At 41.7% G+C, this 14053-nt stretch overlaps 1 protein-coding gene across 1 annotated transcript; it reads right to left on the reverse strand.

Annotated features, from left to right (window-relative positions):
• Positions 1-4420: 4420 nt before the first annotated feature.
• On the reverse strand, positions 4421-13034 carry LOC120695312. The gene is made up of 4 exons (XM_039978595.1): positions 12758-13034; positions 12388-12407; positions 9373-10054; positions 4421-4824 (listed from the first exon to the last, which is right to left on the reverse strand). The coding sequence occupies exons 1-4, from the start codon at positions 13032-13034 to the stop codon at positions 4742-4744; spliced, it is 1062 nt and encodes a 353-aa protein (XP_039834529.1). The 3' UTR covers positions 4421-4741.
• Between the last annotated feature and the right edge of the window lie 1019 nt (positions 13035-14053).

Consider the following 14053-nt stretch of genomic DNA (forward strand, 5'->3'; position numbering starts at 1 on the left):
AACATGTTGATTAGATGTGTATGATCCATTTTGTAGACAAGGTCATTAGATGAGATATAGTGCTATTTAATTTCAATAATTGTTAGTTATTTTCTTTTCTTTTTGAACGGGGTTAAGTGTTTTCTTGATATGCATAGCTAAGTGTTGGAAATACCAGATCATTTGGCATCATTTAGCCTCTTGAAATATATAAAATATGTCCACTAAGATTCAATAAAATTTGTGTCGCTGTCCACCCAATGGTGCATCCACCGGTGCATCCACCGGTGCATCCAACTACTCAGGAGCATGCCGCCACCAAGGAAACACCCAGGAGCTCCATGCCTCCCTGCTGCCAAGAGACATCTGCTGCCCACGCTACCCCAAACTGAAAGTACCTTGGCGGCTAGAAATTTACTTGACGGCCAAAATTGAACCGCCAAGAAAGTTTCCTTGGCTGTTACAACTAAAAGCCAAGGAAACGTATAATCTTTGACAGGTGAAGGTATCCGCCAAGAAAATTGTGCAATTCCTTGGCGATTTTGCTGAACCGCCAAGAAAACTGGCAATTTCCTTGGTGGTTTTTGCAAGACCACCAAGAAGACAGACCATTTCCTTGGCGGTTTGATTGGGAAAAAATGGCGCAATTCCTTGGCGGTTTTGATTGGGCTGCTAAGAAAACATGTACTTATTTTCAGTCATATGCATACAACACACATGATAATTTTTTGGTGTATAAATTTGATATATCCTTAACTTAACAAGTTTGTTTTGGAAAATAATTTAATAAAATTTATACAATAATATACTTTTTGAGTATTTAAACATATTTATTCTAATCCATTGAAACTACTTCATATATATTTGAACCGCATGTGTTGTACAAAAATGTCTTTAAAGTAGAAAACAACATTTAGGCAAGTGCATTCATACATTTCAATACCACTTGCAAATTTGAAAAGGTAAATCCAAATTTTGTATGCTTCACACCCTAGTTTTCTTAGTCACTTTATAATTCCTAAATTTAATATTACCAAAATTTGGTTGCAAAAAATTCTAAACTTTTGTTGGGGACCAAAAAAATACATCCCAATAACATCCTCAAAAAAGTTCCACCAAGAAAATTGAATTAAGAAAATGATTCGCTTCATGTGGTGTTCATTTCAAAGCACGTTTATACTGTGAACTCTCCCCTCTCTAACCAGATTTAAGGTGATTAATAGCTAACTTTCTCTTTATTGCATGAAAATGTAATATAACTTAATTTAGTTTCTTGGCGGCCAGCTGCCAAGGTAATTTAGTTTCCTTGGCGCTCTATTCTTGACAGATTTTGCTTGGTGGCCGGCCGCCAGGAACTATTTTCTAGGCAGTTCTAGTATTTTCCTTGGCGGTTTTTGGGTGCCAAGGTAATTCCAATTTTTGGTAGAGCTCCATGCCTCCCCGCTGTCAGAAAATATCTGCTGCCTAGAAGCTCCTGCCAAATTGTGGGCTTGCTATATACTATGTACTGTATAGCATGCATATCATATTGGTCCCGGAAGTATAGGATGACTAGGCTCGTCTAAACAATCTAATCAACGACTAATCTCAACTAATTTTCTTATCAGTGCCATGGCGACTAGGTTCAAGTAGACGACTATGTAAAACATTGCACTTGACCTAATGTTCCTACTCCTAATCCTTTTATAGAATTCAAATATTTTGAGAAATTTTGCACAAAATGGTCAAAGCATTTATGTGCTCTGCAAAAACAGTTGTTTGAAATCAATTAGGTATAGACCAAGTTCAAAATCCAGGAGCTGAACATCTGATTATGGTTGATATCCGGAACATGCAAGGAATGGCTTTGTTTCCACAGAAGACAGAACTAATATTATGGTTAGCTTTCTTTGCAAGCATTGTTTTCTTTGATCCCTTTTTTATCTTTTACTTTTACTTCCTGCATGTGGATTGATCTAATGCGTTGTAATAAGGGTCTTGTCTCTAGACTGAGGACACTAGACATAGGTCTTTCTGGTGTCCAACAGGTGCCCTACTAGGCTTTCATTTATCATAGTGCTTGGAGTATATATAGCCGGAGGGTGCAATCTTATATTGTCTAATTATTCTTTCATGTCGAGATGCCACCACATATATATAAGCCCGTAATTTTAAATAGGAAAGTAGTTTTTAAATGGAGGAAGTATTAAATATAGACATCTTTTTGGGCAAAAAATTTAAACTAGACTTTTAGTTAAATGAAACAGATGTATCTGTATACTCCCTCCGTCCCATAAAGATTGTTTATTTACAAAACTAGACATATTACTAATAGTGAAAAATAACCATGTTACCCGTAATTAACTATAGCCGTTGTGATTGAAAACCTTGTTGTTTATTCAGTTCCTAGATCTCAATAAATGCATTGGAACTAAAAAAGTAACATCTACTTAAGCATTTTATATATTGGCTCCATGTCCTCTATATAATTATTTATTGGTATTTGTTATTACTTTAATTAGATGGACTTTACTACAATCTAAATCAACAGTCTTTATGAGATAATATTTAAAGGCTAAACTAAGCATCTTCGTGGGACGGAGGAAGTATATTACTATGAATATAGCAATAACAAATGAAATTTGAAACTTATCAGCTTATGTTTCTACTTTATTATCATTACACTAAGAAAGTGTTTGGTTCGGTGATTTTTGTCCCGTCAATCGATTACGTCGTTTTTTTTGTTTGGTTTCAGTCACTACGTAATCTGATGACACGGTATCGGTTACAGCGTAGTTCAAATCTGACACGTGACACCCGCTCAGATCCCAGTTCCGTCTCCCCTCGCTGGAGCGCTGGGTGTGCTTCCTGCCGTACGCGGACTGAAGCCGAGGTTCGAGATGATGCGGTGCCAGAGCTTGCACATGAGGGAGGCGCGGGCGAGGACTGAAGCCGGGATCCGAGATGATGCGGCGTCAGAGCTTGCACACGAGGAAGGCGCGGGCGAGGTGCGCGGACTCGTCTGGGGGATGCGGACGAGGATTCTGCCCGACGACGTCATCGATCAGCATCAGCTCCGGTGGCGCGCCCGGTTGTGCCATGGCAAAAGGGTTTGCCTGCCCAAGCCCAAGCCCAACCCATCCATGGACTCCCACTGTTTGCCAAACTAACGAGATCTCGATCGGAGCTAGCAGAGGCACGGCACAAACTAATTTGGGGGGAGGTTCAAAATTTTTTTTTGAAGGGATTTGAAATTGAGGATCTGGCTACCACAGGAGGGTTCAAAGAAATACAAGGCACGCAAAAAAAAAAGAGATGCTTACGATCAATTTTAGTGCAAGTTATTTTTTTTACCATAAGCATTCATACATGATATTTTCAACCATGGGGGTACGATACGAACCCAGACAATGCAACTCCACAACATTCATACTATATAATCTGACAAATCGAATATAGATAAATAGTTAAAAGGATATAGATGGAACAATTTACATATTTTTAGAAAATATATAATAGAAAATTAAAGCTTCACACGGCGATCTGCCATAGCTTGGAAGCATTTGATAATATCATCATCGCTAACATGTTGGAAAAACTCACGTTGTATGGTGTAACCAAGCAATCATTTAAGTATTGTTCATTGCCCCTCTTCATACCGTGATGTTCTAAAATTTTTGAATTACATATTTACTAAGTCATATAGATGAATAATTCCTAAAAAGTTGACCCTGGAAAACAAGATTGCTATTCAAGCTTCTAAAAATAAAACTAAAACGAATTGATCAATAGAAAACAATACTTAATTTTACATTTTCTAACTTTGTTGCTGGTGCTTGCTCCCTAATTTCCATCATATACGTGGGTGTGTTGTGTATTTTGGGCTTCTGGGCATCGGAAGGAAGAGGATTAGGCTGTTTTCTCTCTAGGATGAGCAGTTGAGCACTTAAGTCTAAATAACTGCTATTGGATAAGGTGCTGTGTATATACAATGTAGTATAGGGTAATACCGTAATACATACATCATATTTTTACAAAAAAATTGGGGTTACAGCTGTACCCAGTACCCCCATGCACCAACATTAGATCCGTCCCTGAGGCACGGCACAAACTAATTTAGAGGAAGGATTCAGAAAGATTTGAAGGGATTTGGAATTGAACAAGGATCTGACTGCCACCACAGGGTTCAATGAAAAACAAGACACGCCAAAAAAAGAGACGCTTATGGTCAATTTTAGTGCAATTTTTTTGAAAAAAAAAATTGAATAGGGTGTTAAGCAAGCAACGGAATTTTTAGTTTGTTGGAAATAATTTAAATTAAGGTCAAATTTTTTGTGGTTTTTAGCATGAGGACAAAACACAGGGTCCTCAATGGCATGCATGGACTTGCAGTAATTTTGACAAAAAAATAGAATATAAAAAAAACTTGGTCGCTCATTTTCCTGATAACACGAGGACATTCTGGTAAAATGAATTCTACTCATTCCCAGTCTGATGGAAACCTATAGTTCGAGCACACAGAGAGTTGGATAGCGCTTGTATCACCACTTCTACAGCTGAGCCACATTAAGGTTCACACCAGAGCTCACAGCTACCACTTTTACAGCTGAGCCCCATTAAGCTTCACACCAGAGCTTACAACTACTACATTATAGCTAATGGCTTATAGTGAAGATTAAGAAAGCATGAAAGCGGCACATATGATCAGCGGCAAAATCACAGATCCTCATTAGTAATCCATTCACAAGTACCATCAATGATCACCATTACACTTCTTAGAAGTTCAAAGGCCTTGCAACAGCACTTGAGGCTCTGATGCACCCGCACTTGGTTCAGCTCCATCACCTTCAGCAGATATTTTCAGTGCTGCAGAAACATAGATATATGAAAATAACATCAGCAAACTGAGGAATCGAATTGACCTTAATAAACCCCTGTTTTGCATCAATGACAAGGACCAACAAGTTGCAGTAACCAAACAGCACTAACTTATTATCCATACCTCTATCAGTTCAACCCAAACTTGCAAAAAAAAATGTTTATGGTGTTGGCGCAAAATTAGGGCCAACACACACGAATGCGCACGATAGTGCAGCGAGCGACGGCACAGATGCAGCGCCGATGCTCAAGGCGGTCAGACCGGTTAGGATGACCGGTCAGACCGGTTCGCCGGCGAAGAAAGGCGAAGTCCGACGAACGCTCGCCCGGGAGGGACCCCGTCAGGCAGGTGCACGTAGGATTGTTCTAGGATCGGCAGGCCACCTAGAACGCCTTCAGACGTCGCGGAGACGAAGGAAGAACAGCAGATTGGGGTTGAAAGAGCTAGGATTTAGAGACAAAAGTAAAGGTAATAAACATAAAGAAAAGTAATGTATTGATGTGTTTTGATCGATTGGATACTCTAATCGGCCGTGACACTTTATATTTATAGGATAGGGTGGACTTATCCCGCAAGAAATCCTGTTTACAGATCTAAATCTATAAAAATCTCTAGTTGTACTCGGACTCTGCTTGAACCGGTCAGACCGGTCGGTCGTGCCAGACTGGTTACAGGAACCCCGACCGGTCAGACCGCTTAGAGGTACCGGTCAGACCGGTTCCTGCCAAATTCGGTCGTCAACATATGCCCCCCCTGTTCTTTGGCAAAGCTTGCGTGCCAAAGAACATTCATCTGGACTAATAAAAATTGTCTAAGGACGATGATTAGTAAAACATCGGCCATTTTTGCACTAAGGGCGATAAAAATTATTGGCCATGACTTGTTTTTCTTCAAGTTGAAACAACTTGCTTTGGTCTCCAAACTTTCTTCATGGCTACTGGTTTTATTGGATCGGCCTCCACTTGTTGCTTCATTGATTCTCTCTTGCGCATACGTTGTAGTCTTCGTTTCTGGGTATGAGACAAGCCCGAGGGACACCACCTCGGCTGTAAGTATTTTGAGTCTTGCTTCATGTCTTCTTTGCTGCAACCAAAGTCTCTTTTGACCAAATCATTGCTAGCAATAATTGGTCTTCGTGGTGAAGCACAATTTGGATACATAGAAGGATATTGAATGTAATATGATTGCATATGCATCCTACTATAATCCATAGGCGTATAAAAATAAGGATGAAACCAGGGAGCAAACGGCCCATGATAATTTCTTTGATGTGAACAACAAACCGATTGCTCTTGAAGTTTTGATGATGAGCTCACATCCTTAGGTTCATCTGATCACTTCTCCTTCTTCTGAATAACTTCTTGCTTCTCATACTTAGCCAAGAGTTCTTTAAAACTCGGCATTGTCTTGTTTCTGGAGAAACTCCCAGATTCTCTGCACGCACCAGTCAGACCGGTCTTCGTACCTGTCAGACCGCCTCTGGAACCGGTCAGACCGGTAAACTTGTTTTTAGTCTTCCTTTTGTCTTGCCCCCCGAGTGTTGAAGGATCTCAAGAGGTTTTGTTCTGCTGCATCTTCTTCTCAGGTCTCTCTTCTCCAATGATCACGTTTTTTCCCTTTGCTGATTCGGCTTGATTCGGCTGAATTAAAACTTTGGGATTTTTCAACTCAAGCACATGTGTATGCATTGGAAAAGTATTTTGATCGACTTTCATTCTAGAAATAACTAATCGTCCTTCGTCTATGGCCGATTGTATTTGTCTACGAAAAACATTGCAATCATTTGTAGCATGAGAGAAGGTATTATGCAATTTACAATAAGCATGCCTCTTCAACTCATCTACCGGTAGAATAGTGTGAGAGAACTTAATCTTTCCAAGCCTTGCTAATTCATCAAAAATTCTATCACACTTAGACACATCGAAAGTGTATTTAACTTCATCACGCCGATTTTTTTGGAATCGGCTTTAAATAAGTACAAGTGCTAGGTTTATCGCTAGGTGACCACACAAATTCAGCAGCATAAGCCTCACTATTCTCATCGTCTGAAGAATCACCATGAATCATATGCATACCAAGACGATCATATGAATCATATGCATACCAAGACGATCATATTTACACTTAGACTCTTTGCTTCGGCTTTCTTGAGCCAAAGCCCTCTGCAGCACTTGAGTAACAGTTAGAAACTCATATCCTTCTAATTTTTTTTAATATGAGATCTCAAACCATTAAGACCTAATTCGGCAAGATCCTTTTCAGAAATAACCAAGCTATAACATCGGTTTTTTTATCTCTAAATCTTCTAATAAATTCAGCAACATACTCATCATGCTTTTGCTTAACCGATGTTAAATGACATAGCCTCAACTCATTTTCACTATTATAAAAATGATCATGAAATTTATGTTCTAATTGAGACCAAGTTTGCACAGAATTAGGAGCTAATACCGAAAAACATGAAAAAGCAGTGCCAGATAAAGACAAAGGGAACATTCTAATTTTCAAATGATCAAAACTCTCATAAATTCCCATTTGTGCATTAAACTGACTAACATGCTCCCATGTAGTTCTACTATCCTCTCCAGTGAATTTAATAAATTCTGGTACTCTAAAATTCTGAGGATACGGAATAAAATCAAAACTCTCAGGATAAAACTTTTAACAGACTAGAGTTTGTCCTTCAATTCTACGCCGAAAGTTTCTTTAAACATAACAGCCAAATCTTTCTTATGCTTCTCAAGTATTTGATTAAAATAAGAATCATTTGGCCTTTGAACATTGGTATTAGAGCTATTCGGCACATGCGGTATATGATTCGGTTGTGTATATGGTATTTGCTGCAAATGTCCATTATTTGGCATTACACCATATGAATAACCTGAACCCTGAGGAGGCATAGTGTATGAATTATTCATTCGGATAAAGCCAGCCGAAACATAAGTACACTAGTAATTGGTTCATGAGACGATGGATATGCAACTAAAGCTCCAGAACCGGTCGGACCGGTTGGAACTGGTCCTCCATGACCGGTCTGATCGGTCTGCGAGACCGGTCCGACCGCTCCATGCGCGTGATACTACTCTGGAGTTCTCTGACCATAAAAATTCATCGGCATGCCGTATTGGGGTGCATGTGCTGCCGATGATTCAAGATGCATAGTATTATGATAAAAAGTGTCATCAATATTAGGTCTAGAGTACCACTATCATCAATCAAAAGTTGCTTGTCTAATGATTTATCAATTATATTTTGAACAGTAGCAAGAATTTTTTCTTGACCACTAACCACCAATTAACTAATTTTCTCTAAAGTAGGCGGTGTTGTAGCACTTACAGTAGCACTTGATTTGGCTTGCTCATCTTCATCCGAAAGAATGACCACCTCCTTGTCCTTAGAGATATCACCATTCCGATTCTTGGAAAAGTGATACAAGAACCACCGACGCTTTTCTTCAAGTTCTTTTTCCTTGCGCCGCTTGTTCTCTTCTTCATACTCCTTTATGAAGGCTTCATAAGCTTGACGATCCTCGGGCGGCAATTCATCAACAGACGGTCTGCTGATGTTATCGGGATCAATATCACTAGGATTCGACAGCTTCACCATGGTAGTAGATGAAATAGATTAGATCAGTTTCAAATAACCAAGATCTTCTTCCCCAGCAGAGTCTCCAAAATATGTTGGCGCAAAATTAGGGCCAACACACACGAATGCGCACGATAGTGCAGCGAGCGACGGCATAGATGCAGCGCCGATGCTCAAGGCAGTCAGACCGGTCAGGATGACCGGTCAGACCGGTTCGCCGGCGAAGAACGGCGAAGTCCGACGAACGCTCGCCCGGGAGGGACTCCGTCAGGGCAGGCGCACGTAGGATTGTTCTAGGATCGGCAGGCCACCTAGAACGCCTTCAGACGTCGCGTAGACGAAGGAAGAACATCAGATTGGGGTTGAAAGAGCTAGGGTTTAGAGACAAAAGTAAAGGCAATAAACATAAAGAAAAGTAATGTATTGATGTGTTTTGATCGATTAGATACCCTAATCGGCCGTGACCCTTTATATTTATAGGGTGGGGTGGACTTATCCCGCAAGAAATCCTGTTTACAAATCTAAATCTATAAAAATCTCTAGTTGTACTCGGACTCTGCTTGAACCGGTCAGACCGGTCGGTCGTGCCAGACTGGTTACAGGAACCCCGACCGGTCAAACTGCTTAGAGGTACCGGTCAGACCGGTTCCTGCCAAATTCGGTCGTCAACATAGGGATACTGAGAAACTATAGCTAAAGAATGTACAAGGCAAAGGGGACAGTTGTAATCTCTCTAAAATGTAGAATTGCCATCATCCATCCATAGCTAGCATGTACGATGAATAACAGACAGACAGTTTCCTATATACAAGCTATGAACATCGACCCAGTTTCTAAGGCTAACTCGTTATTCTTATTTGGCACACACAACATTGTCCATATTTTCATGTTATTAGCTGAAAGTTAACCATTCCAAATATCGACAATTTGAAAAGTAAGCTTAGTTATACCTGGAATGTAGTAGCTCACGTAAGGAACAACGCCATAGATGTCCCTGTCGATATCCACGTTTCTCAGCAGACCAGATCCCAGATTGACGAGGAACAACCCACCAACAGCCGTCCACACGAAGAGCACTCCAACACCATCAGCAAAGCCAATCAAATAGGGCAAGGCCCAAAGGGCATCAGCAGGGAGCAGCGTCTCGAGATCAATGGCTCTGCTCTGCGCCCACCGTGCTTCCCCGTCAGCGCCTACCTCCCGCGGCCACAGGCAGAGTCTGGAGTTGAGCACCGAGGCGAATCCCAGCCTCCCATCCTCCATGGTCATGAGCAGAGGGCGCCCCTGGAAGTCGGTGCATGCCGGTGGCCTCTGGATCACAGACACTTGTCGCGCACCCAGATCGTACCTGAGGATGCTGGCGCTGGCTTGGAACAGGAAGTGGAGCGCGTCCCCCACAAGGGCACGGATTCGAGGCATGTGGGGGTGCTCGGGGTGCTCCGCGGAGGCCGGCTCGCTCCACGCGCCATCCAGGGACGAGTAGACGCAGGAGAAGATGCCGTCCGCGTCGGTGCCGACGTAGACCACGCGGAACGGCCCGAGGTGGCAGCCGTCGCACGCGCCGGCGGCATCGGCGCAGCCGCAGAGCACCGCGGCGCTCCAGCTCTGCGCGCGCCGCGGCAGCATGGGGAGCTGCAGGGAAAAAATTTCCGGACGGAAAATCCGGTTTTTCGGAAAATTTTCCGTTTCCGGTGTTACTCGGAAAGTATTTTCCGGCCCAATTTCGAATTTTTCGGTTTCAAAATTCAAAAAAAAAATCATAAAAACGAAAACCAGATTTTTCCGACCAGATTTCGTTGCTTTCCGGTCAGATTTCGGTGCTTTTCGGGCGGAAAAAATTGTTTTAGCAATGTAAAAAATATTTTGGTATATATGGTATTGCAAAAGAACTATTACACATGTATATATAATTTAAACACGAAATATCCATTCAAAATCCGTAAAAATAATATATCCCTCACATGACTAAACACATATAGATCCGTATATGAAATAGAAATGTAAACTCTTAATAAGTATCTCTCACATGACTAAACACACATAGATTCCGTAAAAAATAATATATCCCTCACATGACTATTACACATATTGGGATTATTTAGCAAAACATGTCCTATATATGATCAGTTTGTATAACTTAAACAATGGACTTTGTATTGTATTATTGCAATGAACCTATGGCTTGTATGCTTGTATGACTAGGACAATGGACTTGGTATTGTATTATATTGGATTTAGATTATGTGTCTTGTATGGACAATTGGATATACATGTTTTAGGTGAATCCTATTAATATTTGGTGTGTGAAATATTTATTATGCTTTGTGAACTGTTATATATGCAAAATTAGACGAAGTGCTGTAAATTTTTTAATTTTTCCTCACTAATTTTACAACTTCCGATCACCAACAACATTTTCCGGTCGGAAAACACCGAACTCCGGTCGGAAAACACCAAAATCCGGTCGGAAAATGTCGAAAACCGAAATTTGAATTTCAAATCATTTTCCGATCGGAAAATCTGAAAAAAAAACCGGAAAACCAGAAATTTTCCGTTTCCGGAGCAGTCCGAAAAATGGTTTTCCGACGGAAAATTGATCCCTGGGGAGCTGCCGCTCCTCGCCCGTGGCGGGGACCCACACGGTCAGGAATCTCGAGGGGGGTGCGAACCGTCTGCGCAGCTGGTAGCAGGGTTTACATTTTCATTGATAAGCACTTTATCACTCACCACCGGTAACGATAATCGATTGATAATCGCTGATAAATCGCCAATACCAGCTGACAAGGACGTCCGAATTCAATAACCGATTATCGATTATTTATCAGTGATTATCGACAAAAACCGACGATAAATCAGTGATGTGTGCTGATAAACATGTTTTTCGGAGAAAAATAAGAAAACTAGATATTAATATTTTGCACTTGGGGTCTATACAAATATGAATACATTAATTAAGCGGATACATGATACTCCATTCAAAGTTTACTACATATCCATACAAATTAATAAAATGAGAGTCCATACAAATATGAGTACATTAATTAAGCGGATACATGATACTCCATGCAAAATTTCCTACATATCCATACAAATTTATGAAGTCTGAACACATTGCAATTTTCATTCTTCATCCTCTGCCTCATGGTGTTCATAATATTGTTCCTACATTTATTAGATGGAGTGAATATGAGAGGTGAACAAAAGATTGAATAAGAACACTTAAACAGATACACACCTGCAATCCATACGCACTTGGTAACCAAAAGGTAAGATGAATAGATTGTTGCGGTAGCGGTGGCGGTGGCAACCTTCCCCTATACGGTGGGGGGAGTTGCAGTTGCGGTGCGTATTATGGAGTAGATCTAGCTCGTCTACCGCTTCTCGTTTGTCGTTGTGAGGTGGGTGCACCATGATCTTGATCCTGTGTGGCATGAGTGAAATTTGTCTCCCCAGTAAACTGAAGGGGTGACACCTTACCACACTCCCTCCAGCACCACCACTCCCTCTAACCCAACCACTCCCTCCAGCATCACCATCATCACTCCCTCAAATGTCGTCCTCATCATCATCATCGCCGTCGAAGCCGCGGCCTCCATCATCACCGCTAGGCTCAGGTGTTGTGTCGTCACTCCTAAATTCTTCCTCTTCACGATCTAGGAACATGTAATTTGTACCAAACCTTGTTGCATTCCACTTCACCAATTCACCCCAATAGCTTTTTTTATCATATGGTGCAAAGAATTGGAGTTGTATAACCAACTACAGATCCTCTTTGCACTCTCAATACATGCTTTGTGATTTGGCCACTCTCCAATGTCCTTGAGCATAAGATTAATATATGCTTTGTGATCTGTCACTATTTGGACAACATTCTCGGCGCTGACATCTTTGATGATTTTTTCGATAAGCTGCATTCATGTAAAAATCCATTAGCATGCTCCAAGTAATGGAATACAAAAATCGACCTTGCACAACTTCGACATACCTTGACAATAAAATTAGCATCATTAGAGTGACCAGTTACATCAAATGACTTTCAAAAGTATATTGTACATTGACAATATTTTTTTGACTAATTAAATCGAGGCTATTTTCATGGAGTGATATCATTTTAGGTCATGGAGAAGCTCTAGTTTTTTATAGAATTTTTTCCTTCACTTTTATAATTTTTTTTAAAAAATTTAAATTTTAGACTGATTTCTTTTAAAAACTCAACTGAAAACCGATTTCAGTCTGTGTCGGTAACAGTGAAAATCAATAATAATTGTGAATATCGACAGATTTTTAAAACCTAGAGGAGGACGCGGCCGCGGCGGGCGTCGGTGGCGCGCTAGCCGCGGCGGTCGGCGTGGCGGCGCGGGCGGAAGGAGGAGGTGGGGACGAAGCGGGAGATGGCGCCGTCATCGTCGCCCCTGAGGTCGCAGAGGAAGCCCAGCATGGGGGCCTCGCGGTGGAGGGCGCGGAGCCGGGCGCGGAAGCCCGGGCCGGAGACGAGGCGGGCCCACTGCTTGCAGGCGAGCGCGGCGCGGAGGAGGGTAGCGGGGTCGTCCGGTGGGAGGCGTGCGAGGATCTCCTCGACGATCTCGTCGAACAGCGGCGGCGCCGCCGCCATGCTGTGTTTGGTGCGATCGGTGATTTTTTTTTTTATCAGCGATCGGTGTTTGGGGGAGGTGAAAAGTGATATGCGAGAGGGAGAAGGCGACGGATCGGGGTCGGATCCACATTTATCCCTCTACCAGGTGGGGCCAGCGAGTCAGCGCCAGTGTTTCATTTGCAGGTGGACTCCGGTGCCCTGTCAGCCGGCTGGGAGCAATCCTCGTCAACAAAAATCTGGATGTGAGAAAATAGGGAAGAGAGAGAGTAGAGCCAGCTGCCGGTGAAACACGAGGCTAAGATCCGTTTGATTAGCATAGAAGTTTGTAGGAGTGACTGTTCACAACTTTGATTACTAATTAGGAGTATAAAAAAAGACAATTTACAAAATCAACTCCAGAATTCCTGCATCAGGAATCCTGACGAATCTAATGAGACCTTTAACCACATGATTACAGGATGATTACTGTAGTATCAATGTAGCTAATCATTGATTAATTACCGTAATTAGATTTGTCGCGAAAAGTTACACTCATCTCTAAAAAGATTCTGCAAACAGACTTCATCCTGGTCAGTCGGCTGGGAGCAATTTAATTCTCGTCACTTTGTTCTGCTGGCTATGACTGATGCCTGGTGCTGATTTGCTATAAAAGAAAAGTAATGCTGGCTGGTTAGTAGCTGATGCCTGGTGCTGATTTGATGTGAGAGAAAAATACTGTTGCTGGCAACCAGCGAAACAGATGAGCTGGATGTCAAAAAATAGGGGAGAGAGCATAGAGCTAACTGCTAGTGAAACATAAGGCTAACACAAGAATAGTAGAGAAAAAAAAGTGATAGCCTTGTTTCCCTCTTAAATGACAAGGCAGTGCTTCTGCTATTTTTTTAAAAAAAATGATTGCCTTCATTCCGGTCAGCCGGCTGGGAGCAATATATGAGCAGCCAATAGGCATACAAATATTAATGGAAAAATTCGATTCATGCCACCACAACTCCGTGAAATTGGGTGTCATGTTGAAAATCATGCCACTCAATGGCATG

Source organism: Panicum virgatum, chromosome 2K (assembly GCF_016808335.1).
Source record: "Panicum virgatum strain AP13 chromosome 2K, P.virgatum_v5, whole genome shotgun sequence".
In the NCBI taxonomy this organism is placed as follows: Eukaryota; Viridiplantae; Streptophyta; class Magnoliopsida; order Poales; family Poaceae; genus Panicum; species Panicum virgatum.

Bases quoted from the DNA above. Each gene is read 5' to 3' on its own strand.
- LOC120695312 (XM_039978595.1), bottom strand. From the start codon at position 13,034: ATGGCGGCGGCGCCGCCGCTGTTCGACGAGATCGTCGAGGAGATCCTC. The intron at 12,408-12,757 runs GCTAGCGCGCCA...TTTATTGTCAAG, and splicing joins CCGCCACGCCGACCGCCGCG to GTATGTCGAAGTTGTGCAAG. The intron at 4,825-9,372 runs GTATAACTAAGC...ATGTTTCTGCAG, and splicing joins CGTGAGCTACTACATTCCAG to CACTGAAAATATCTGCTGAA.